At 39.5% G+C, this 26182-nt stretch overlaps 1 protein-coding gene across 1 annotated transcript in view; it reads right to left on the bottom strand.

The window, feature by feature from the left end:
* Nucleotides 1-8648: 8648 nt before the first annotated feature.
* The window catches only part of BCAS1 (brain enriched myelin associated protein 1), a gene marked incomplete at both ends in the record, with an annotated part of 49303 nt that continues 31769 nt past the window's right edge, over nucleotides 8649-26182 (bottom strand). Inside the window, 6 exons of the mRNA XM_083357426.1 lie at nucleotides 8649-8723; nucleotides 11036-11290; nucleotides 13662-13724; nucleotides 14797-14955; nucleotides 24339-24569; nucleotides 25144-25179. Of these exons, the coding sequence (XP_083213552.1) occupies nucleotides 8649-8723; nucleotides 11036-11290; nucleotides 13662-13724; nucleotides 14797-14955; nucleotides 24339-24569; nucleotides 25144-25179 (819 nt within the window). The remainder of the gene's footprint in view (nucleotides 8724-11035; nucleotides 11291-13661; nucleotides 13725-14796; nucleotides 14956-24338; nucleotides 24570-25143; nucleotides 25180-26182) is intronic.

Genomic DNA, 26182 nt, shown 5'->3' with positions numbered 1-26182 from the left:
CCTTGCCACTAGCATTGGGGGTTACCTTACCCTCTGGCCACACATCGACTTCATTCAGACGGGAGTCCCGGACGCGGTTTCTGCAGATGGCCTGGATGTGGCCGGTCTTGCCACAAGCCCTGCACTTGGCGGTGCGGAATCGGCAGGAAGCGCGGGGATGGTTGCCGCCACAGCTGCCGCATCGGTTCTGGGTGTCGTTGTCGCGCGGTCTGGTTGCGGTGTCCCGCCACGGTCGTTGTGCCCCGGTCGGTGGTCTCTGCGGTGTTGCGGGTTGTTGCCGGCGGCCGGGTTCGGGCCCTTCGCTTCTAAGTTGTCTGGGTGCCATCTTCCCAAATCGCCTGGAGACTTCGGCGATCTCTTCCTCCCACTGCTGATCCACCTCCCCGCAGTCCACATAGCCCTCTTGGTTAATTTCAGGTGCTGTCGCCATGCTACTGCGGGGGGGGTCGCGATACCCGGTAGACTCATACGTTAGGAGTTCGTCGAGCACTTCCTGTAAATCGCCAGTAGGTTTGGCGATTATTCTGTTTTGTAATTGTTCATCGCGTAAGCCTAGCACAACTCTGTCCCGAATCCTAATTTCTAAATTATCGTATTTGCAACGAACTGCGGCTTCCCTAACGGCAGCGACGAATTTCTGTATGGATTCCCCCGGTCTCTGATTTCTCTTCTCGAAGATGCGCCGCCAAAAAAGTTCGGACCTTCGGGGAGTAAAGTGCACCTTTAGTTTTGCAAGGAGGTCGGCATAGGGCACGCTGGAGACTGGTTGTGGCTGGCACAGCCCGACAGCGACTCTGTAGACCGGTGTGCCGCAAATTGTCAAAAGTGCCGCCGCTTTTTTCCGGTCGTCGGTGATTCCGTTCACTAACAGGAATCCTTCGACCTGACCAATATATTCTTCCCAATCTTCGGGGAAGTTAGGGTCAAATTCCTTCAATGACCCGATTTGCGCCATTCGGAGAATTTTTTTCCTATTCTGCCGCGGCCGCTCGGTTGACTGTGACTCGCTCAGACTTTGCCGCCTTCACGACAATTCTTCCTAATCTCTGGTCTTCTGTCGATCCCACCTTCGTCGCCAGTTGTTTGGTTCGAATTGACGAGGACTCAGAGTGGTTAACACTGAACGAGTTTATTGAATACACAAAGTCAACTGTCAAATGTCAAATGTTGCAACCCTTTTATAGAGAAAGCGTTTGAACTGTAACCAATACAAACTGTCTGTTTTCCCGCTCCTTGGTTGTGGCGTCCAATGATTGCACCTTATTTTCCCGCTTTAAACCTTGCAAAGCTGCACAGTGTTTGCAATATCTTCTATGGCTTATTGCTAACTATTTACATACACAACACTGAGGTCATAGAAAGAAAATGGAAACATTACCATTTTGGAAAAATATTTTCATTGAGCATGTTCTTCAATCCAACCAAAAACTGGATTTCCTTCAAAATATGATCAGAAGTTATGCTTGATGAAACTACACTGTCTTTTCTTCATTAAAAGGAAGAAAATAGGGCCACAAAAATCTGAGCAACCACTAGATGGCAGCAAGGAAGCAGTTTTCTATATTAGCTTGATGACAGCTAGTGGTTATCTGTTGTGAGATGGGCTACACAAATTATTTAAATAAATTGCAAATAACATCTAATAAACAACAAATTAATAACATCTGGATTTTTGAAGACCCTGTTTTGTACTACCTCATATCTATGTTTGATCTAATGATTAAGGCACCAGGCTAGAACCAAGAGAATGTGAGTTCTACTCTAGCCATGAAAGCTGGCTGGATGCTTTGGGCCAGTTATTCGTTCTTATCACAACCCCCCTAATGCTAGTTAAAAAAAAAAAGAACTTTCTCATTCTTAAGCAGAATAACAGAATAAAAGAGTTAGACGGGACCTTGGAGGTCTTCTTGTCCAAACCCCTGCACAAGCAGGAGACCCATTCCAGGCTCTTCTTAAAAGTCTCCAGTGATGGAGCACCCACAATTTCTGAAGGCAAGATGTTCCAGTGGATAATTGTTCTCACTGTTAGGAAGTTTCTCCTTAGTTCTGTGTTGCTTCTCTCTTTGATTAATTTCCATCCATTGCTTCTTGTCTTACCTTCTGATTTTTTGAAAAATAGGTTGGCCCCCTCCTCTTTGTGGCAACCCCTCAAATATTATATTGGAACATTGCTATCATGTCACCCCTATCATGTCTCTAGACTAGCTAAACCCAATTCCTGGATTTGTCTAATTGAGTGAAACAAACCCAAATCTTATTAAAATCTTTATCTCAAAATCTTTATTTAGAAAATTTTAAGGATTTTATTTAAAAAAAAATCTTGTTCTTTGCTGAACAGTTTTAAGAAAAGTAGCTCATTTTAACATTCTGGTACCATTTTGAAACAATGCATCTGCAAAGCCCATTGAGACTCTTTGGAGGATGGATGGATGGATAGATAGATGGATGGATGGATAGATAGATAGATAGATAGATAGATAGATAGATAGATAGATAGATAGATAGAAGCATGTGATTCTTCTCTTAGAACTAGGACCACCATATCTGGACTACATATTTCTGAGTTATATAAGACTTTTCTGGACCTCTTTGTTGCTAGTTTGTGGATTTTGTCTTTCATATCTAGTATTTATTTCAAGCTCTTATTACAGGGGAAAAAGCACACCTTCAAAAGAGATGGTGCAGGATTTCCTGTTTTTGCACTTAAACTGTCTGTAGTCTGTAAAGAGTGTTCACTAAAGGAGACACAATGGAAAGGGAGGAATTGTAGTTTTCCTGAATTCTTTGTTTAAATGTTTTCTTTACAAATGGATAGATGAGAAAATAAACTTTATGCAATATGTTTTCTGAAAAAAGTGGGTGCGGATAGGCGTGCGTTGGGGGTGTCTGAGGTCATGTACTTCTAAGCCACGATTTAGAAACCAGAGGAGCTAGGCTCATGCTACATGAAAAGGTAGAACAGGTACTTCTCATTTTAGTGAAATGTGTGAAGAAAGAGAGAGAACTTTCCAGGTCAGGCCTTCACTCAACCTGCTTTTCTTCTCTCCTAATTACATATTGAAGAACACAAATGGGCATGTACACTCACTCAAAAGGTTTGATTGCAGAAGTCCCTGGAAATGAACCATCCTGAATTTAGAATGAAACGCTTACTAAAAGCCCTAAACTGGAGCAATCTGGAGTGGTTTTAAAAACTACATTGGAGTGGGTGCTCCAACACTGAAAGATTTTAAAGAAGAGATTGGATAATCATTTGTCTGAAATGGTATAGGGTTTCCTGCCTGAGCAGGGGGTTGGACTAGAAGACCTCCAGGATCTCTTCCAACTCTATTATTCTGATTTGGTCTAGCCCAATGTTTCCCAACATTTGGTAACTTTAAGATGTGTGGACTTCAACTCCCATTGGGTGTTTAAGTCTCTGTCTTAAATCCTCTAATGAAGGAGCATTCATCATCTTAAGCAATATCTTGTCCTAACAATTGTCAGCCTCAACTTGCTTCATGTACTTTTAATTCATTGGTTCTACTAGTCTTGACCTCTGGAGCAACAGGAATTGAACCTATTTCTCTTTCTGTGGGATCACTCTTCAGATATTTGAATATTGGCATCATCTCTCCTCAGTTGTCTCTTCTGTAAGCTAAACATACCTAGATCTTTTAACTATTCCTTTGTTCCAACCCCTTTTCCATCTTGGTAACTTTCCTGAGCATGCTTCATTTCTCTTTGAACGTTGGCGCCCAAAAATTTCCTTTCTCCTTAATGCAAGATTCAGAAATCTGAACTAGGTCAAACTGAACTAGTCTAAACATGAGCTTCAGTATATTGCCGAATATTCAGTTTCCAATAAGGTTCAAATGTAGAAAAGATGATTTACTGTACTAATTTAAACTTAATATATGATGTGTAATATGAAATTGATTTACAGCAGTCTGCCCCAGTCAAATGGCCACCCAAGAGGAAGAGCAAGAAAGACACATAGACACATGCGTAACTGTCAATCATTTGGCTGGAGAAGTGTAGATTACAGTTTTCTGTGTTCATGTGTGTCATTTTCTCATCAAAAATTCAGTGAATGTCAAAGTGTCCTTGGGTGTCCAACATTTGATGTGGACTTTGATACATCCTAAATATATTTCAGAAAACAGTAAAAAAGCATCAATAAGTGGTACTCAGGTTTTGCAAAATTGGGGTCACAGTCACAAGACAATTAATAGAAATCTTTAAATAAGCAATTAAAAGGAAATAGGTTTTCTTAAATAATGTTTATTGAATCAGAAGGAAATCAAAATATACAAGTATTTAAAATTCAGGTGCTAGTTTAAATTATAACATTAGTCTTACTGTTCCTTACTTTTACAATAATGAATAGAATGTGTTTGTATGTGTAGCACAGATGTGCTGTAAAAAGTTCTGACCACAGAATGTTGGGTAAATCAGTTATAATTTGCATTTGTTCTTATCCATTTTTAAAAAAAATCATATAATTGAATAACCTAACAATCCGATCTTTCCCTGCATAATAACACACAAATTATATTAATAACACAGAAGTAAATATGTCCTTTAGGTTAGTAATAAAAGGGCCTCCATATTGCTCCTTTGTGTTGGATTCTGGTTAATACTTTAATTACTTTTGAGAAGCAAACTTTTTGCATTTCATTACATGAAGACAGGAAGAGATGAGAATTAGTGAGAAATCCTGTACATTTCAGCTTTTTCAGTAAAATTACAGGTAGTCCTCGACTCACAATCATTGTTTGACAACCATTCACAGTTACAATCACGCTGAAAAAAGTGACTTATAACCAGCCCTTGCACTTAAGACCATCATGTGACAAAGCAGTCACATGATCAAAATCCAGACACTTAGCAGCTGGCATATAATCACAATGGTTGCAGGGTCCCTAGGTCACGTGATCATCATTTGCAACCTTCCCAGGGGGACTTCCGACACAGTCAAATGAGGCAAGCCTGATTCACTTAACAACTGTATGATTCACTTAAAGGCTGTGGCAGGAAAGGTCATAAGTGACTCACTTAGCAACCACACCACTTAGTGATGGGAATTCTGTCCCAGCTGTAGTTGTAACTTGACAACTCTCTGAAATCACTTGATAACCAATTTCAAAAATCACTTTAAAAATGTATGAATGCAGCCCTGGTACTCATGATCAACAGTGGGGTGCTTTTGTAACCCACTGTTGTACATTTGTGTGTTTTGAAAATAGTTTAGACACTAACTTGCAATGGAGGTTTTGGGGGTTTTCTATTATTCTTTTCCCTGGAAAATGGTACTTTACAAAGAGGATCCCCCTGATCATATAATATACATCTAACTATAAGCATTTTAATCTCATCTTTCTCTTATTGTCCACTACAATCCTAAGGAAGCCTACTCAGAAATGAACCCCACTGTCCACTGAGTCTTACATTATATTATCTTTATAACTGCAGCCTTAGAAAGCTTCCATACTCTGGTCTATCGCCCTTCATAACTGCCTTTGCAAACATCACATAATACTGAGCAATGGCTCAGCTCGTCATTTACTATCCTGAGTGTGCATTGTTATCTGATAAAACTACAAATAAGGGTGGCCTAGAAAAGGAGATATGAAATTTGCCTTCACTTAAATGTAAACAACACTCTTTTGTCCATATTAACCTATTTGTCAGAGCTATTCTTAGCTTGCCAATTAACTTCTCATTTTGGAAAGTTCTTTTTAAGTATCTTTGAGTTTTAATGCCAGTACATGTTACTTATTTGATTCCTTTTAACAGGGTTTGTTTGAAGTTGGTTTACTGTCAGCTTTTTGAGACAGGTTAGAACAGAAAACCAATTCCACAAGTTTTATTGAAACTTTATTTACTGACATAGGGCATAGTCAGAGAACTTGAATGCCTGATTGAGTTTTCCCCTCCCTCATTGTGAGACTTTAGTGAATTAAGGAGCCAAACTGGGCTTCTTTCTGCTGTTTTCCATTTTTCTTGGGCTTAATGCATGTGTGTTGACATGCTGTAACCACCTCTGTATAGTTTCTCCAAGGCTGTCTCTTAAGCCTTACTGCACTTTGAGAGAGGGTCTTAAGAATATTTATCTCCACATTTAGCACCACTATTTTACTATATCCCACAATATTCCTAGCTAAGATTAAAATTAACCCAAGACCACCCATGAGAAGCATGACATATTTTCAGATCCTAATAGGTAGTTCTCGACTTACAACAATTTGTTTAGTAACTGTTCAAAGTTACAGTGGCACTGAAAAAAGTGACTTATGACAATTTTTCACATTTATAATCGTTGCAACCTCTCCATGATCATGTAATCAAATATTAGATGCTTTGGAACTGGCTCATATTTATGATGGTTGCAATGTCCTGGTGTCATGTGGTAATCTTTTGTCACCTTTTGACAAGCAAAGTTAACGGGGAAGCTGTATCACTAACTTAAGAACTGCAGTGATTCACTTAACAATTGTGGCAAAAAAGGTCATATAATCTGGCAAAACTCACATAACTGTCTCACTTGGCAACAGAAATTTTGGGCTGAATTGTGATCGTAAGTTGAAAACTCTTTGTGCATTGTTTTTTTACAAGAGGCCAGATTCAGTATCCAAATGGTTTGTTTGTTTTTAATCTTAAATATAAGTTGGTTTGCCACTTCGAACAGATATCCCATGGGTGGAATGGACTCAGATTTTGAGAAATTATAAAGAAAATGTCCACTTGCTTTGAAGTGGGAGAGCCTGCATATCGATTAGCCTTTGCTTTCAGAATTATCCACCATTTCATAGCTCATCCCATACTAATGGCCAAGAAAGCATCTAAGCCAAACATAACACACACACAAAAAGGGGCAGAGCTTTGATTTGCACAGGCACAGTTGCTATTGGGCTTTTTTTTACTGCCCCTTAGAGATGCCCCTGCTTGTTATAGATCCGTTCAAATGACGTTAATAAGTACAACATGAACAGCCATTAACCATTAATTTTCTTCATGCTTCTGTATGCAATTATGTTCTCACAGAGCAAGGAAACTGAATTTACATTATGTAAATTACTGAAAAATAAACAAATTGCAAACACATTAATACAAATGGTATTCTTTGCAGAACTGGGCAAAGTAAGACAGATGATCCAAGGCTGGTATTCTAATTTGAGTAAGAGGACAGTTTCAGAATTTATTCATACTCCAAACTCGTTCTGAAATGATTGACTTAGCTGCAGCCAAGAGTAATTGCAAAGAATTTTTGATAATCAGAGATCATGAAACTATGTTATTTATTTTATTTATTTACTGGGGCTTATATGCTGCTCTAATTGTGGAAAGAGAGCTGGGCTAGTCTATGGCAACCAAAGATTCCAGAGGTTTCTGATAGCATCTTTTATGGAATGATATAAGTTTCACAAGCTACAGTCTCACTCATGAAAGTTTACATATTTTAATAAAATCTGTTACTTGCAAAAAAGTTCAATCGGACTTCATCTGCTGTTCTCACCTAACAGGGCTCTGGAGTGATAAATGGGCCATAGGACCTGCTATCAGATGCCCTGAGATGGTTCTCTCTTAAAAATTAGGACATTTGAAGAAATCTGGGATGGAGATTACATTTCATAGAGTTTGGAAAGGCACAGAGGAGAAATACATTTTCTTCCATTTAAAAAAATACAAATATACTGTATGCAGGTCACTTTTTGTGAATTTAGAGGGGTTTCTTCTGCATCACACTCCACACTTTGCTCAATTCTGTGATGTGATTTGCAGCTAAAAAAGATGTATAGGAAATATCAGTGTCTAAATGAAGCACATTATGAACTCGGTACAGAAATGCATATATTAGAAATGCATAATGTATATAAATTGGTATGTAGGTGTTCTCCAGTTTCCTTTAAGTTGGGTTTTTTTTGGATTCAGAAAAAAGAATGAAACAAATTTTAACCCATTTCCCCATACTGGTAACGTCTATCCGCTTTTGTTTTTTGATGAATCTACCAGATATCCTGGATGCTGAACTCCCTTTAAATCTTATTCCTTCTGTAAGCATTTGTTTGTTTGTTTTTCAACTTTGAACAGAATATGTTCTGAAAGAAGTAGTCTCTCAAAGCATATATTAGCCCAGGAGATGGATTCAGGGTTGCAAAAAGGTTTGATAGTGTTTCATTTGGCTGCAGCCCCACCACTCCATTTTATTGCTATGTGTTAAAAAAAAAAGGCATGTCAGGCAGCTAAACCAATTAGATGATGCCTTTTTGAGTGCATGACCAATGAGGACACTGGATTAGATAAATCTGCCTCGTGGTCATCCCGTGGAAAGTAGCATGATCATGACAGTAGGACAGAAAGTATACATAGTGATTCAACAGACTGGGCTGCACTGAGGGTGGCAAGGCAGTGGGAGAAGCAGTGGGTGGATGATAATGGAAACAGACACTCCCACACCCACACAGACAGCCCACAAAATACCTTACTTGGGATGGCCTTGGATTTGTATATCAGCTTTTAGGACTTAGTTTGCAACAGCCATGAAAAGAAGGGAAGGCGAGAGGGAGGGATAAACAATACCAATCATTTCTTTTTTTTTCTTTTTGTCCTGAAAGGAAGAAAAGTAACGATGATCCAGTGACTCTTCAGAGACTTCCAGTTGTTAATTATTTGGGTTTCACAACAGACACAATAGATACGGGATCTGTTTGTACCCCGGCATCTGACATCCGTTTGGGACTCTGGAGAAAAGGGAGAGAAATATGTAAATATTGCTGAAGATGCTCAGGAAATTTTGTGTTTATTTATTTCTCTCTTTAGTGGGCTATTTTCTTTATCCAGACGATGGAGGAGTCTGCATCCAGAAATGTGTGCACATTTTACTGTATAAGCAAACAAGCAAGCTTACTGCCAATATGAAGCAAATTCCATGTGAAAAAAGCTGTAACATACAATATATGCATATGGGCTTCATGACTTACACATTTGCATAATGTTTTATTGCAATTTATTTTGTTCTTAGTAAGTATGAGAAGGAATAAAGATTATGAAACTTGCCACTCAGAGCAGTGAAAGCTTTTGAGGGGTTTTTGATGGAGAAAAACAAATCAAGATGGCAGTCACTATGATACAATCAAGATCCAGCAGTTTTTTTTTAATGTGCATCACAACATAAATACCCCACATTTCACTCAAAATCTTTGGATTGTTAAGAGTTAGCTTTAATTTAGCATGCAAAAGGATTGGGAATGTTTTTTAAAGACAATATTTGGTCACTAATTATATTACCTGCACTTTTTTCTGCATGCATTTGTGCATATAACCCCACCTATCATATTTAAAACACCAACTCGTAATATATTTATATTAGTACCTCAGAAGGTTTGGTCAATCATATCATTATTCCTCAAAATATTCTGTCCTGGCTTAGTTTTTCCCCTCTGTCCTATGTACTAGAAGGCTTTGCATGTGCAAAGACAAAGGAAGAGGTTGGCTTGATGTAGCTTCTGTGATTCTAATTCATTACTGTATTGATCCTACTTAAAAATAATATTAACATTTCACTTCGGTAAGGAAAAATGAAATAAAACATGGATTACAAATAGCTCCCAAAGGGTTCTGGGGTGCCTTATATAATATTGTTCATTTCTCATCTGATAGGACATTGGACAAGATTCATTGGGAATGGTTCTAGCATAGTTCTCCTTTTAATGTCATCTTGGGCCTGCATTTTGAAACAAATATATAAGTGCATGGAGCCTGGCCTGAGGATTCATAGTCTGAAAGACACATGGAAGAAAAGAGGAGCAGATAAAAATAGGATAAAAATGTTGAACCCAGGTTCTACAACTCAGAGAATGTAGTTTGCTGCAGCAAAAATTCCAGGAATAAAAAAAGTTTTTTCTTCTGAGATAGAAATGCACTCAGTTGATATATACAATGCAACACATTTAACGTGATCACTATCAGTCTCTTTCTTGGAGTTACCCCATCCATATTGAAATCCAAAAAATTCAGGTAGATTGGCTTCACGCACAAAACCACAAAAAGACTGAATACAGTAAGATTAAAACAAATTGCAATTAGCATTCTGTGGGAATGAATCTGCTAGGTCTTTAGCATCATCTTTACAGCATAAATAAAATATCTTTAGTGGAAGGTAATATCTTCCCCTAGCAAGCTCAACCTGGCAATACTGTAGTGCGAAAATAGATCAGCATGATCAACTTCCAGGATGTTGCTGTTGTTATCATTATTATCATTGTTGTTAATGTTGTTATAGTTATTTATTTTCTCAGTCTATCTTGATTAGCAGATTCTATATTTTGTAACTGTAAAAGTAAAAGTGAGAAAACATTTTCCCCATATTCCGATGTAGGTGCAATCATTTCCAGTGAAGCAAGAAACAACAACGAATAATATGATAACTCGACATGAAACACCAGACTAAGCCTTTAATTTAAACTACAGTGTCCTGTATGAACAGAGATCTATAGTTCTTTAATTCAAGGCATGACTTTTTTTAGGCCCAGAGATTTCTGGACCTAAAAAAAAAAAGGGCAATTAAGCTGATTTCTCTGATAATTTACCCGTAACCCAGATGGAAAACCACTTATTGAATAAAAATCCATATCGATCCATTTTTCAACAGCAGACTAACTATTTCACAATCTAGCGCACTCTACATATACTTAGACCTCAACTCTCAGAATCCCGGTCAGTTTTCAGATGTGCTAGTAGGGAATTCTGGGAACTGGTCCTAATAGAATTAGAGGGCACCAGGCTGGCTAAGGATTCCAATTGATCCGAGTTCTAAAGCAGTCCAGAATAAGGAATTTGGTAGTCCCTTGCTTTTATAGCTCTCCTTTTGGTAATCTCGGAAGAGCCAGATCTCCCTCCAGTTTGGTGCCCCTTCCCTTCAAACCATTAGTCTCTCATTCTTGCTTGGGAAAAGAATGAAGGTGCAAGAGCTATTCTCATCTCCCCAAAAGAAGTTTTCTTCTAGAAGTGCTGGCTAAGTGGGGATTGCTAAGGGAAGATAAAGGTAACCTACAAGGCCCTTGAGAAACCCTCCGAAGGTCTGTCGCTTCTCCGTTCGCTTGAGAGGGCTTTGTTGTGCTGCGTCCTCTCCATTCTGAAGGGAGTCTGTCTCGGCGGCTTCTTCTTGTCTGGATTCTTGTGGATCCTTGGTTTTCTGGGGGATCTCTTGTGACTTGTTTGGGTTGTCTGTTGAATTCTTGCGGCTCCCTTTGCTTGCAGGGTCTCGATTCTCAGCCTGGGTCAAAGGTCTGTCTGTGAAGTCCAGGGTCTAGAGCAGTTTCAAACAGGGTTACTTGGTTGGTGGGTTTAAAAGAAGAAATGGGCAGCTTGTTTTGCAAAATGAAAGCCCAAATGGGGAACAATTTGTTTGCTCAGGAGATCATGGATACAGGAGTAAATGCCAGTAGTGGGCTTGGTTCAGGGGTGTCCATACAGTTCATTAAAAAATAAATCAACGTGTCAGACAATTTAAGCAATAAGTACTATAAATCAGTTGGAAAACAAAGAATGGAGAAATCAGAAACCAAATACCTATCTATATTATTTTTGGTCCTCCCTCCCTCCTTCTTTCCTCCCTTCCAAAAAGTCATGGTGATTTTGGCAGCAATCCCAAAGATATATACTTTTTTCATACCATAAAAAACAACTATGCCATCAGGATAATTTTCTTGACATAATTTTTAACCATGCCCTGATGAGACCCCTGGCACAGGGCAAAGAACTGTACAGCAAGCATAATCTGCCACATAAGTGATCTTCTGTAGTCCTGGGTTTAATGTGAATAAAAATAGCATCACTGGGTTTCTACAATCTCTCTCCCTTCCCTTATTTCTAGATTTTTATGTTTATTTTCTTTAAGGATAAAAAAAGAGGAAGATGTTCGGCCCAGAGCTAGGAGCAGATAACTCTTCTGGCACTGGCATATGCCATTTCAGCATTCCTCCCTGCCAACTTATATCACCCTTTACAGCAAGGGTAGCTGGCATCTTAGTGCCCGCCAGATGCTGTGATTTTAACATACACAAGCTCACACTAACAAGGCCAGTGGCCAGGAAGGGGTAACCAGAATATCCAAAGCATATCATCTATAATATGGTGGATTGGTATGTATCTCTGAGATTTCAAAAATCAACATAAGGTTTGATAGTATATAATCTATCCAAATCATAAGGTATAAAGCAATTCAGGGCTGATCTTTGGAAAGATATGGGAGGCACAGAAGAAAGAAAGAAAGAAAGAAAGAAAGAAAGAAAGAAAGAAAGAAAGAAAGAAAGAAAGAAAGAAAGAAAGAAAGAAAGAAGAAAAGAAAGAAAGAGCCATTTGAGAGGGATCTGGAAAAGACACCACACAGTCCAAAGATGAAAAGAAATGTGAGGTAAAAACATCAAAATAACCCTGCCTTGATTTTACTGTATTGTTAAGTAAGAAGAAATGGAGAAAAGATGACTTTGTTTCATTTACTTTATTGTTTTTGTGAAGACATGACAATTACAAGAGAACGTGTTTTAGACAAAGGAAGGAAAAAAGAGCAGGATACAGTACAGATAAAGAACAAGATACAAAATGGCATTGTTGTTATGGCTGCAGTTTCAAATTACAAAGTACAAAGAGGTTAATATATTCATCCATCACCTTTTGTAGTTGGAAGTCTGGAATAAGGAACTAACTAAACAAAACAACACATTCTTTTAAATTGGCTCATAGAGCAAAAGTAGGGTAATAACCAGGCATTTGCTAAAGACTGCAAAACAAAAATGATGCAAGGGCATCAAATGACAATTTTGTTTTTGAAGATTCTACATTTAATTAATGGTCTGCATCTCTACTTTCAAAATGGTTGCAATTGCAGAGACAGTTTCTGAAGTTAAAAGAAATATTAAATCTGTCTGAAAATTTGGCCTAAAATTATCATATTGTATGTTTAATCTGAAAAGCCAGTTTTCCCCTGTCCGTGTCTATAAATGCTGCAACCACTTTATATCGTTCTACTTTAGTCAGCTGTTTTACCAAAGCACTCTCTGGGGTTTATACATAGTTCATAGGCATATCACTGAATAGTTCTTAACTTTTATAAGGCTGAAATGAATGTATTTTCAAGCCTGAACATCCAGGCTTAATTTAACCTTCCTTAACTGGGCTGAAATACTAGGAGTCACAATCCAATATTTCTGAAGAATATGAGGTAGAGGAGAATGGGAATGGTTAATCTTCTCAATAATAATGACAAGACTATTGCCTCAACCAGTGTTTCTCAAACATGGCCTCTTTAAGATAAATGCCTGTTGGCTGGGGAATTCAGGTAATTGTAACCCACACATCTTAAATCTATTTAAATATTGTATTAAACAGAAATGTTCTGACCAATTGATGCAGCATTTGAGAACTATATTATAACAAAGCAAATTTTCTTCATTTTAGCTTCAGTTTTGAATTGAGTTGAACTGAGTGGTTTTTGAAAGAATTTAAACCAACAGTGCCACTTTCAGTACAAAAACTATTAGGAAAGAAAGGCAGGAGGGAATACATAAAGTTGTATATCAAATATAATACTAAAGGATCATGTACATTCTCATTAAACCCCAGAAGTAGAGTTCAGTTGAACCATCACCGAAGGAAAACTGAATGATCCATCCACTTACTTGGTCATCTGGTGCTGGCCCATTTATTTCAGGAGGAGTTACACCTGTGTCATTCCTGACTGACTAAAATAACAAAGGATTATATGAATTTCTTCCACGTTCCTACAATGATTATAAATGATTGTACATGGGAGTCTAGCTGAGCCTTTTCATTTCAGGACTTAGGAACACAATGGCAAAAAAGCATGTGATTTCTTTTCCAATCGGAATGCCCTCTAGGGAGCCTTTAGCCAAGCATGGGAGTGTCCCGTGAATGTCTATTTAAAATATGGTCTGTCACATCATTTATCATACATTTTATGTCTTTCTTAATATAGTCTATTAATTTCTCCCTCAGAAATGATTTGTTTCAGTGTGTCAGGTTTTAGACCTGGATTGGTTAGTAGACTGTAGAACTCCTGACACTTCACTCTTATTTGACTTCTCAACTTGAGTTGGCAGGAAAGTCTCAGAGGTGACAAAGTTAGATTAGAATCTATATTGTAGACAAATATGAAATATTTCACATGCTAAATGGTTGTCCATGTAGTGAAAAAATGCCAGGGACTTTTATATATTCTCAAAGGTTTACATTTGAGGATTTCTTTTTCCTCCTGCCCTTTTGAATTAATGGATGCTTGGTCTGATGCTTGGTGGACTGCTGCTGAGGTAGTTGTGGTATATTTAGATAATGGCTGTTGCTAGCATAGGAAATGTTGATTCCCACTGTGAAGGTGGAACTGAAGAGAAGTGGAATTCAATAGGAAAAAGCCCTTTACTCAGGCGCATATCTCTAGCTCCTTGAGAGCCATTAAAATTCTACCTACCATCAAGTGCTATATATGAACTATATAGATATAATGTGAGGTGGACTTATAGACAACTTTTAACATTCCTTTTATATTCCTTACTAGCCTTATATTTTGTGAAATGGAGGCCCAAAGTTGGGTTCACTGTTGGTGTGGTAACAATGATGATCATCCATCCATCCAATTTGGTGAACCCAGCCCAATGTAGGGCTGTTAACAAAAACTTTTAATTAGCTGGCACTGGATTGTCCCATCATATTTACTATTAATTAATTAAATTTTAAGCTGTCTGACTACTCAATAACTATACTGTAGCTGACATACAAATTCAGGAATATCCATCTTACCAGTTTAAAGAATTTTCTCAGATTTGTTTTGGTAGATCTGTCTTCTCCTTTAGACTTGGTTTCTGCAACTTCCTGGCTCCTACTTTCAACTTTCACTGGGGTCTCTGGAGATGCTTCAATTCTTTCAGTGTTTATCACCTCTATGTCATCCGTGGGAGTCTGCAATGATTCAAAAGAAGTGTTATCAAGGATGTGTGAATTTATCCAAGACATTTAGATGAGTCAAGATGAGATTCAGAAGGCCTTTTCTCAATGAGGCTGAAGAATGGCAAATTACGTGTTCTGCTTCAAGAGGAAATAAATTCAAGACTTCCAGTTTTGCGTGGTAGCAACCGGTCACGGGGTTGCAGATTCTCCGCACCCCCCGCAGCTAATTTCACCTTGCCTGGGACCCTAAATGGATCTACGTCGCCCAGGAGTGGCGACAAAAAAGAGAAGGGTGCTCCAGCGATTCTGGAATGGTGGCAGCCATTCCATTCGACTTGGGGAAAGCCTTCTAACCTGACAGGAGAAAGGCTGGCCATATTGCATCGACCAGCCCAAGCTACTAGCAACCGAAATCCAAAAGAACTAACCAGCACAACTGTGAACAGCGTGCTTGAAACTGGGTGAGGAATTTGATCATCTCTTTTCTATTGTACATTTAATTTCCTGGAAAAGATCCTCAAGAAGCAAAATATCTCTGAAAGGGAAGGAGGGGGATTCCCCCCCATCCTTATACTAACAGATGTGGCAAATTAATCTTTTTATGGATGATCAAAATATATGAAATTGAAAAACAAATAGTTGCTGACACCTAGTGGTGGATGAAGACTATGACAGCTATGAGTTTAATATAAGAAAGCCTGGGAAAAGCTAATCTATGTTTGTGACCTTCAAAGTTTTAACAACAAAGAACACCTGTGACAAAAAAAGACAATAATCTGGGTTGTAGACAAAGAGAGAATTATAAATTTCAGAAAAAAAAATCTTTTTTGAACTATTTGGATTACAAATATCTATTTAATTGGGACTCTAAAGCTATTTGCAGAGAAAAGAAAATAAGAGAAAAACTCAGATTTGTGGCCATCATGGATCAGAGACATGTAGAAAGAACATACCAAGAAAACATAAATATTTCACAGGAGGAGATATATAGTATACTGCAACTAATTCAAACAACAATGACTAAACCACAAAGAAATCCAAAATAACTTTGAAAATATAAATCAATCTATTTCTAAGTTACCTCTACAACAACAAAAAAATCCCAGAGGTTTCTGCAGACAGCAACTTGTCCTTATGATCATATCATAAGATTCAGCAAGTTCTTTTCTCTGGATATTTTTAGATTCAAGTGTTACTGATTTGTTCCCATTTTTTAAAAAAAAATAACTGGACCCTATGCTCCACATATACATCCCTTCAGACTGAATTTTAATGTAACATGACTAACTCAATGTTATTGCAAATAAGATTCATATACAGATGGACACCAGGAGCTGGTCTACAGTGAAGTTATGCTTTATTGATTAGCATTAATTTTATATAATGTTAAAAGTTTTAAGCCACTCAGAGAAGGATAAAAGAATTTGAGGAGCAAAGTAGAAGGTTTAATAAGAATGAAGATTAAATAGTATAAAGGTAAACTAATACAGTGATCTTTCTCCATAGTGAGAGGAGGAGGAGGAGGAGGAGGAGGAGGAGGAGGAGGAGGAGGAGACATTGTGAAAAATGCTGGCTAGTGCCAAAATTAGTGCTCTGATATCAGATTTCTCTTTTCGCTTTCATTGGTATAATAAACATTGCCATGAATTTGGCAATGTTATGCCCTAGCTATGCTATATTATGCAATCCTTATTAGGGATTAATTTAAGGACCTGTGAGTTGTGTAGTATGAAGTAATGGTGTTACCAATAAAGGAGAATATTTATAGCTGAAATGAGGGGTCCTTGATGCTTTCTGAGCTTGACTGTTTCCTTGCAGACTTTTCATTACTCAAACTAGGTAACATCATCAATGCTAGTGTTCTTAGTAATGATGTTCTTCCAACTTTTCATTTAAGAGTTATCATCAGAAATTTAGCTGGAAATTTTGTTACTTAAAAAAATAGAAATAGTCTTAATTAAACTGGTTGATAAAAGTGGTAGTTAATAGAAGCAGAGTTAATTTAATTAAAATTATAATTTAGTAATTTAGCGATTTTAAAGAAAACTGGAACACTTATCATTCATAATTAACTCATTATAATTATCTCATTATGTTATCACTGTGTTGCTAAAGTCTGTTTTTATTCTTTTATATGCAGTGCACTGTAATAATCCTGTAATACCATCTGATGACAGAAAAAAACCACAAAGTCAAATATAATCCAAGATTATATCAAATGCTTATACGCAGCTAATAATGAAAACATATTATCACATTAAAATATGATACCACTGAAAACATTTTTTTAAATAACCAGCTTCTCTTTCACACTCTCACTTTAGCAGCTATATTTCTAATATTTCTCACAGTAACAGCATTAATTCCTCCATCCATAAACCATTTAGAAATTTTTATTTTTATTTCTAAAGCTGAACACATGCTCAGTAAGCCAGAAGGCTTTTGTCATGATTTACTTTTCAAAATAAAATAGTGCATGGGATTCTCTTGAGAATATTGTATATAATTCTTCCGGTCATATAATCTTAATTCAGTGGGTTTAATTTCACTAGTGATACACCTATATCCTGGGAGGGACCTTTGTGATCTAAGAGAAATATTCAAGAAATCATTTGCTTTGGGAATATGCTTGACTTGAAATCTATTCATTGTGAGCAGTAGCACTGGCAGGATGGGACACAAATGTTGGAGTTGTGATGTCCATGATTTAGAAGTCACTGCAGATACCCTTGCTTAGATGCTGAGGATTTGTGAGATTAGAGTGCAATTAAACCTACAAGGTCCCTTCCAGCTCTGATATTCTATTCTATTCTATTCTATTCTATTCTATTCTATTCTATTCTATTCTATTCTATTCTATTCTATTCTATTCTATTCTATTCTATTCTATTCTATTCTATTCTATTCTATTCTATTCTATTCCATCGCATCCCATCGCATCCCATCCCATCCCATTCCATTCCATTCCATTCCATTCCATTCCATTCCATTCCATTCCATTCCATTCTATTCTATTCTATTCTATTCTATTCTATTCTATTCTATTCTATTCTATTCTATTCTATTCTATTCTATTCTACTCAATTCTACTCTATTCCATCGCATCCCATCCCATCCCATCCCATCCCATCCCATTCCATTCCATTCCATTCCATTCCATTCCATTCTATTCTATTCTATTCTATTCTATTCTATTCTATTCTATTCTACTCTACTCTACTCTAGTCTACTCTATTCCATCCCATCCCGTCCCATCCCATCCCATCCCATCCCATCCCATCCCATCCCATCCCATCCCATCCCATCCCATCCCATCCCATCCCATCCTATTCTATTCTATTCTATTCTATTCTATTCTATTCTATTCTATTCTATTCTATTCTATTCTATTCTATTCTATTCTATTCTATTCCATCGCATCCCATCCCATCCCATTCCATTCCATTCCATTCCATTCCATTCCATTCTATTCTATTCTATTCTATTCTATGCTATTCCATCGCATCCCATCCCATCCCATCCCATCCCATTCCATCCCATCCCATTCCATTCCATTCCATTCCATTCCATTCCATTCCATTCCATTCCATTCTATTCTATTCTATTCTATTCTATTCTATTCTATTCTATTCTACTCTATTCTACTCTATTCCATCGCATCCCATCCCATCCCATCCCATCCCATCCCATCCCATTCCATTCCATTCCATTCCATTCCATTCCATTCCATTCCATTCTATTCTATTCTATTCTATTCTATTCTATTCTATTCTATTCTATTCTATTCTATTCTATTCTATTCTATTCTATTCTACTCTACTCTACTCTAGTCTACTCTATTCCATCCCATCCCATCCCATCCCATCCCATCCCATCCCATCCCATCCCATCCCATCCCATCCCATTCCATTCCATTCCATTCCATTCTATTCTATTCTATTCTATTCTATTCTATTCTATTCTATTCTATTCTATTCTATTCTATTCCATCGCATCCCATCCCATCCCATCCCATTCCATTCCATTCCATTCCATTCCATTCCATTCCATTCCATTCTATTCTATTCTATTCTATTCTATTCTATTCTATTCTATTCTATTCTATTCTACTCTATTCTATGCTATTCCATCGCATCCCATCCCATCCCATCCCATCCCATCCCATCCCATCCCATCCCATCCCATCCCATCCCATCCCATTCCATTCCATTCCATTCCATTCCATTCCATTCCATTCCATTCCATTCCATTCTATTCTATTCTATTCTATTCTATTCTATTCTATTCTATTCTATTCCATCGCATCCCATCCCATCCCATTCCATTCCATTCCATTCCATTCCATTCCATTCCATTCCATTCCATTCTATTCTATTCTATTCTATTCTATTCTATTCTATTCTATTCTATTCTATTCTATTCTATTCTATTCTATTCTACTCTATTCTATGCTATTCCATCGCATCGCATCCCATCCCATCCCATCCCATCCCATCCCATCCCATCCCATCCCATCCCATCCCATCCCATCCCATTCCATTCCATTCCATTCCATTCCATTCCATTCTATTCTATTCTATTCTATTCTATTCTATTCTATTCTATTCTATTCTATTCTATTCTATTCTATTCTATTCTATTCTATTCTACTCTACTCTACTCTACTCTACTCTACTCTATTCCATTCCATTCCATTCCATTCCATCCCATCCCATCCCATCCCATCCCATCCCATCCCATCCCATCCCATCCCATCCCATCCCATCCCATCCCATCCCATCCCATCCCATCCCATCCCATCCCATCCCATCCCATCCCATCCCATTCTATTCTATTCTATTCTATTCTATTCTATTCTATTCTATTCTATTCTATTCTATTCTATTCTATTCTATTCCATCGCATCCCATCCCATCCCATCCCATTCCATTCCATTCCATTCCATTCCATTCCATTCCATTCCATTCCATTCCATTCCATTCTATTCTATTCTATTCTATTCTATTCTATTCTATTCTATTCTATTCTATTCTATTCTATTCTACTCTATTCTACTCTATTCTATTCTATTCTGCAATTGCTGGACTTCAGCCTCCAGATCCAGATTTATTTATTTTTTTTGCTTAGATGTGGTTGTGGATTGCATCTTTATTAGATGTTCTCATTTTTCCATCCGTCATGCAAGGAGATGACCAAGACTGTTCTCAAATATTTCTGTGTCTTCATTTATGATTCCTCTAAGAGAACAATAGCAATGGGGTATGTTGCATCTGTGATACAGCTCCTTCAGGTTACACTGAATTTATACCAAACTCAGGTTTTCTTTCTTATCCAATCTGCCATCACACTGAATCACAGTGGAAATAATACATGAGCAACCTGCTTAGGTAACTCCTGGAAATATGATGGCTACCTAGCTGGAATTGCATGAAAAACATTAATTATTTTTCTTGAAAACTCACCTTTCTTTAAATAAAAAATGTAGTGGGAAAAAAATATTCCCAGCAACTCATGGAAACCAATCAAACATCAATTGAGAAATTAAATAGGAATACAAAAACAATAGCAACAAAAAAACTACTAATCTATTTAATTGTCCTTATATCATCTTATTTACAAACTGTTTCACAGACACCTTGTGTCCGCGGGAGGCTACCGTTACTCAGATATTCGGGTGTGAGTCGCTCCTCCTGAGATTTGGCCCTGGGGCTCAGTTGGGCTTGTTGCTGGCGTATCTTTTGCCTACCTGTGTAGCAGCAGCCCTGCCCAAGCTCCTCAACACCCTCTCTGGGTTGGCGGTTGAGTTCCCCAGACTTATGGTTCTGGGGGACTTTAATCTGCCATCCCTAGGAGGTTCATCGGGGTTGGCTTGGGAGTTTATGGCCTCCATGACGGCCATGGACCTGACCCAGGTAATTCAGGGCCTGACTCATGGGGGGTCACACACTCGATATTTTTCTATCTGGATGGTGGCTTGCTTGATGATCTGGGAGTGGGATCTCCAGCTATTACACCCCTGTCATAGACCGATCATCACCTCCTGTGGCTGGCCTTCCATTTCACCCCCCCATCACGGGGTTATAGTACCAACCAGGTGGTTCCGTCCCAGGTGCCTAATGGACCTTGAACGGTTCCAGGAGGCGCTTGGATCTGTGCCTGCCATCTTCGCTCACAGCCTGGTTGATGCCTTAGTGGAAGCCTGGGAAAGGGCGGCCACAGAGGCACTCGACCGCGTTGTTCCCATGAGGCCCCTGATCCCGCGCAGATCCCGGCGGGCACCATGGTTCTCCATGGAGCTCCGAGAGATGAAGCGTTGGAGACAGAGCCTAGAGAGCTGTTGGAGGTCCAGCCGGTCTGAGTCTGATCGACTGCGGTTAAGAACCTTCACGAGGTCTTATCTTGCAGCGATGAAGGCAGCGAAGTCTAATTACTTCGCTGCCCTCATCGTGTCTGTAGATAATCACCTGGCCGCCATGTTTCGGGTGACTCGCTCCCTCCTGAATCAGGAGGCGAGGGAGGAGCCCCTGCGGGGTCATGCCGAGGAGTTTAGTCAATATCTGGTGGATAAAATCGCTCAGATTCGGGCCGGCTTGGACTCCGACTGGGCAGAGTCTGACGATGGGGAATCGAGCGGTCTTGGGAACAATACTTGGGAAGAATTTGATCCTGTGACTCCGGAAGAAGTGGACAGGATCATGGGGATGCTGAGTTCCACCACGTGTTTATTGTACCCATGCCCCTCCTGGCTGGTTTATGCAGCTCGGGAGGAGACACGAGGCTGGCTCCAGGCAGTAATAACTGCTTCTTTAAGAGAGGGTAGCTTCCCTGCCGCCTTGAAGGAGGCAGTGGTGAGGTCCCTCCTCAAGAAGCCTGCCCTGGACCTGGCCATTTTGAACAACTATCATCCGGTCTCCAACCTTCACTTTTTAGCGAAGGTTGTTGAGAGTGTGGTGGCACATCAGCTTCCTCTGTTCCTGGAGGAAGCAGATTATCTGGACCCCTACCAATTGGGCTTTAGGCCCAGGTACAGCAGGGAGATGGCATTGGTCGCACTGGTGAATGATCTCTGGTAGGCTCGGGACAGGGGTTGCTCCTCTGTCCTAGTCCTATTAGACCTCTCAGCGGCTTTTGATACCATCGACCATGGTATCCTACTGTGGCACCTCAGGGGGTTGGGAGTGGGTGGCACTGTTTTACAGTGGTTCTCCTCCTACCTCCTGGGTCGTTCACAGTCGGTGTTGGCAGGGGGGCAGAGGTCGGCCTCAAGGCCTCTCATTTGTGGAGTCCCTCAGGGGTCGGTCCTCTTGCCCCTTCTGTTCAACATCTATATAAAGCCGCTGGGTGAAATCATTTGTGGTTTTGGGGTGGGGTATCATCAGTACGCTGATGATACCCAGCTTTTTATTTCCACCCCAAATCAACCCGGTGATGCCCTCGACGTGATGTCCCATTGCCTGGAGGCGGTGAGGGTCTGGATGGGGAGGAACAGGCTTCATCTAAATCCCGACAAGACCGAGTGGCTGTGCATACTGGCATCTTGGGTTGTCCACTCTATTCCATCTTTATCTATAGGGGGGTGAGGTGTTACCCCCCATAGATAGGGCTCACAACCTGGGTGTCTTCCTTGACTCACAGCTCAGTTTAGAAGATCATATAGGAGCTGTGACCAGGGGGGCTTTTGTCCAGGTTCGCCTGGTGCGCCAGTTGCAGCCCTATTTGGACCGAGATGCCCTATGAACAGTCACTCATGCGCTCATGACCTCTCGGATAGACTACTGCAACACTCTCTACATGGGGCTGCCCTTGAATACCACTCAGAGGCGCCAGCTGGTGAAGAATGCGGCCGCGCGAGTTGTGATGGGGGTCTCCCGATACTCCCATGTAACACCTCTGCTCCGCGAGCTGCATTGGCTTCCAGTTATCTTCCGGGTAAGATTAAAGGTGCTGGTGATGACCTATAAAGCCCTAAATGGCATGGGTCCGGATTATTTACGGGAGTACCTTTTGCCGGCGTTAACTTCCCATCGTCCTGTACGCTCCCACAGAGAGGGCCTCCTCAGGGTGCCGTTGGTCAGGGAATGTTGACTGGCGACCCCCAGGGGGAGAGCATTCTCTGTGGGTGCACCTGCCCTCTGGAATCAGTTCCCTGTTGAGCCCCAGATGACTCCCGAACTTCGCTCTTTTCGCCGCGACCTGAAGACTTGGCTATTTGAACTTGCTAGCCTGGACTGAGGTGCGCCAGTTGGGATTGGGATTGGGATTTTAGATTTTAGATTTTAAATTTTAGAACATGTTTTATTGTTTAGGGCAACTTGGTTTAATTTATTTTAATTTTTGTATATTATGTGTTGTATATAGTGTTTTAATTGCCCTGTACACCACCCCGAGTCCTTCGGGAGAGGGGTGGTATATAAATCCAAATAATAAATGAATAATAAATAAACTTTGTTTTCAGATAATGCCAACAGCCTAATTGGATGAACTATTCTGTATAAGGGATTACCAATTGCACACAGTTTATACATTTGTGATAATTTATAGGTGGAAAAATCTCTGATCCATTACTTAACACACTGCAGATTGTATCAGGAATCCAGAGCTAGATTTATTCTGCCTTTATTAATGCAACTGAACAAGTTCAGCATAGAAGAGAAAATCTATTTCCTGCTGACTGATGTAGATGAACGTGTAATGAAATGAGTTGTGTTATTTGCAGTGGCTGCGAGAAAGATATGGATGTAGATATTGACAGTACTGTTAATTGAAGGGGTTTGAATTGAATTAATATAAAGATAAAGGTAAAGTTTCCCCCGCACATGCGTGCTAGTCGTTTCCGACTCTAGGGGCCGGTGCTCATCTCCGTTTCAAAGCTGAAGAGCCAGTGCTTGGAGGACATCTTTGTGGTCATGTGGCCGGCATGACTAGATGCCAAAGGCGCACGGAACGCTGTTACCTTCCCACCGTAGTGGTCCCTATTTTTCTACTTGCATTTTTACGTGCTTTTGAACTGCTAGGTTGGCAGAAGCTGGGACGAGTAACAGGTGCTCACTTTGCTACGCTGCACTCGGGATTCGACCTGCCAAACTGCCGACCTTCTGATCGACAAGCTCAGCGTCCTAACCCACTGAGCCACCGCGTCCCTTGAATTAATATAGGTTTTTGTAATTTTATATGAGTTTTGCCAAAAATCTAAGCACTACCAATAATAATTGCAACTTCCAAGTGAGTGTCTCTAGAATCCAAGCCAGTGGTGGGATTCAGCTGTTTCGCACCACTTCGGCAGAACCGGTAGCTACTTTTTTGTTGCCCAGGCCCAGAATGGACTTCCAGAAGCTGCATCCAGACAGAGAACCGGTTGTCCACATATATGAATCCCATTACTGATCCAAACATACCTTTTTCCAAAAGAATTTACTTATGGGTATGGGAGTAGAAGAAGATCTTTCCTTGGTCACCTCCTTGGGAGCTTCATTGGTGACAACCACAGCTGCTAAGGCTGGTTGTGGTTGTTGTACTGGAGCTTCTGGAGGCTTCACAATTGGCTTCACTGCTGGACTTTCCTGAGGTGGAGGCACGTTTATTTCTGGTTTTGTAACAGGGACAACGGGGACAGGCTGCTCAGTTTGCTAGAAACAAAATAAATCAAAAATTGTTCTGAAGAAGATGAACTTCAAAGACCATCAGTGGAAAAATGGCTACAGTGGACGACAAAAGAAGCTCAAAAAAAAAAAAGGCTTACTGGCATCTTTAATGCCTCCTTAAGTAACACCAGCTGCCTGCAATTAGTGCAGGTTCGAATCCCACCAGGCTCAAGGTTGACTCAGCCTTCCATCCTTCCGAGGTAGGCAAAATGAGGACCCAGATTGTTGGGGGCAATAAGCTGACTTTGTAATAATGCCGCTTGGGAGGGGGGCGAAAGCCCTAATAAGCAGGCATATACATAGAATGAAGGCTATTGCTAAGCACATTGGTTTGTGCTTAAATTGTAAGCCGCCCTGAGTCTTCGGAGAAGGGCGGGATATAAATGGGATTAAAATAAATAAATAAATAAATAAAATCTTTCATTCCAGCACCCTCACTCATTCATCTTTATTCACTAGACAGGTTATGAAAAAAAAGTAGAGATCTATATGGGCGATCAAAAACCATAGAAATACTATATGCAAATGAAAACTCAGAATTGTCCGTATTATTACTCACCTTGGTATTTGCTGTGTGTTGAATATCTTTTTTTGCCTAAAACAATGTAAAACACACAAAGAGAGAAATCATGTGGGCATTCTCATTCTCTAAGAATAGAAGTGACTGTAATGATATTTAAGAATGGAGAGATCCAGGCACTGCACAGGGTTTGACATGGTGAAGCCATTATAAAGAAGAGATTGCTGGATATATTTCAGCATTTCTCTGACATTCTGAAATGTTTGCTCTGTATCTTGAAATGTCACAGGGGATGGACTGGAGTATAAAACTGAAAACATGATGTAGCTAAATTAAAATCATCTCAGAATGATGGGTGGAGAAAGTTCCTAAGGAGTTTTTCTTCTGTAATTTTATGCAGCCATTAGGCTGACTGATTGGAAATAAAAAGTCAGAAAAATGGAAGGATATGCAGATATGTATGTCCTTCAGTGAGTCTCCAGACTTCCAGCTTAGCCAGGCTATGGCTGAGAATTTTGGTAGCTGATATCCAGACGGGCCTAATTGGGATAGGCTAACACTTTGGAATTTGGTATCACAAGAGGAATGTCAAATGTCAAATGGGAAAGTTTCAAAAAGGAAGAATTTATGAACAATCCACCAGTCAGTGTCTCGTCATCTTGATGGTTAAATGTGTCCAACTGCATGGCTCTCATTACCAGCAGGAGAAGTTGAATGGGATATTATGCTCAGCCAGTTAAGCCTTTGTTCTAATGTTCTTCTTAATCGGGATTTACAATGATTTCACCATATCAGCAATCAAAAGGAAATGTTTATATCAATATTTAGTATTTGATATTAGGCAATGTCATGGCTTTGGAGTTCAAATTAGTTTTATGATGTAATCCTGGGAAAGAAAATCTGACATGGAGGTGAAATTATCTGAAGCAAATCTGTATTAATTATTTTGGGACTATGTAGTATCTTTGGTGAAGAGAATTTATCAATTCAGATGCTTTGTAAAAGTAAGTTGCGGGCACCATTGAATAGAAATGGCTTCATGGTAACTATCTTAACCGTCTTATGAAGCTAGAACATG

Source organism: Vipera ursinii, assembly GCF_947247035.1.
Source record: "Vipera ursinii genome assembly, chromosome: 3".
Lineage (NCBI taxonomy): Eukaryota > Metazoa > Chordata > Lepidosauria > Squamata > Viperidae > Vipera > Vipera ursinii.
The sequence above is the reverse complement of the archived record's forward strand: the minus strand, read 5'-3'. Positions and strand labels throughout refer to the sequence as shown.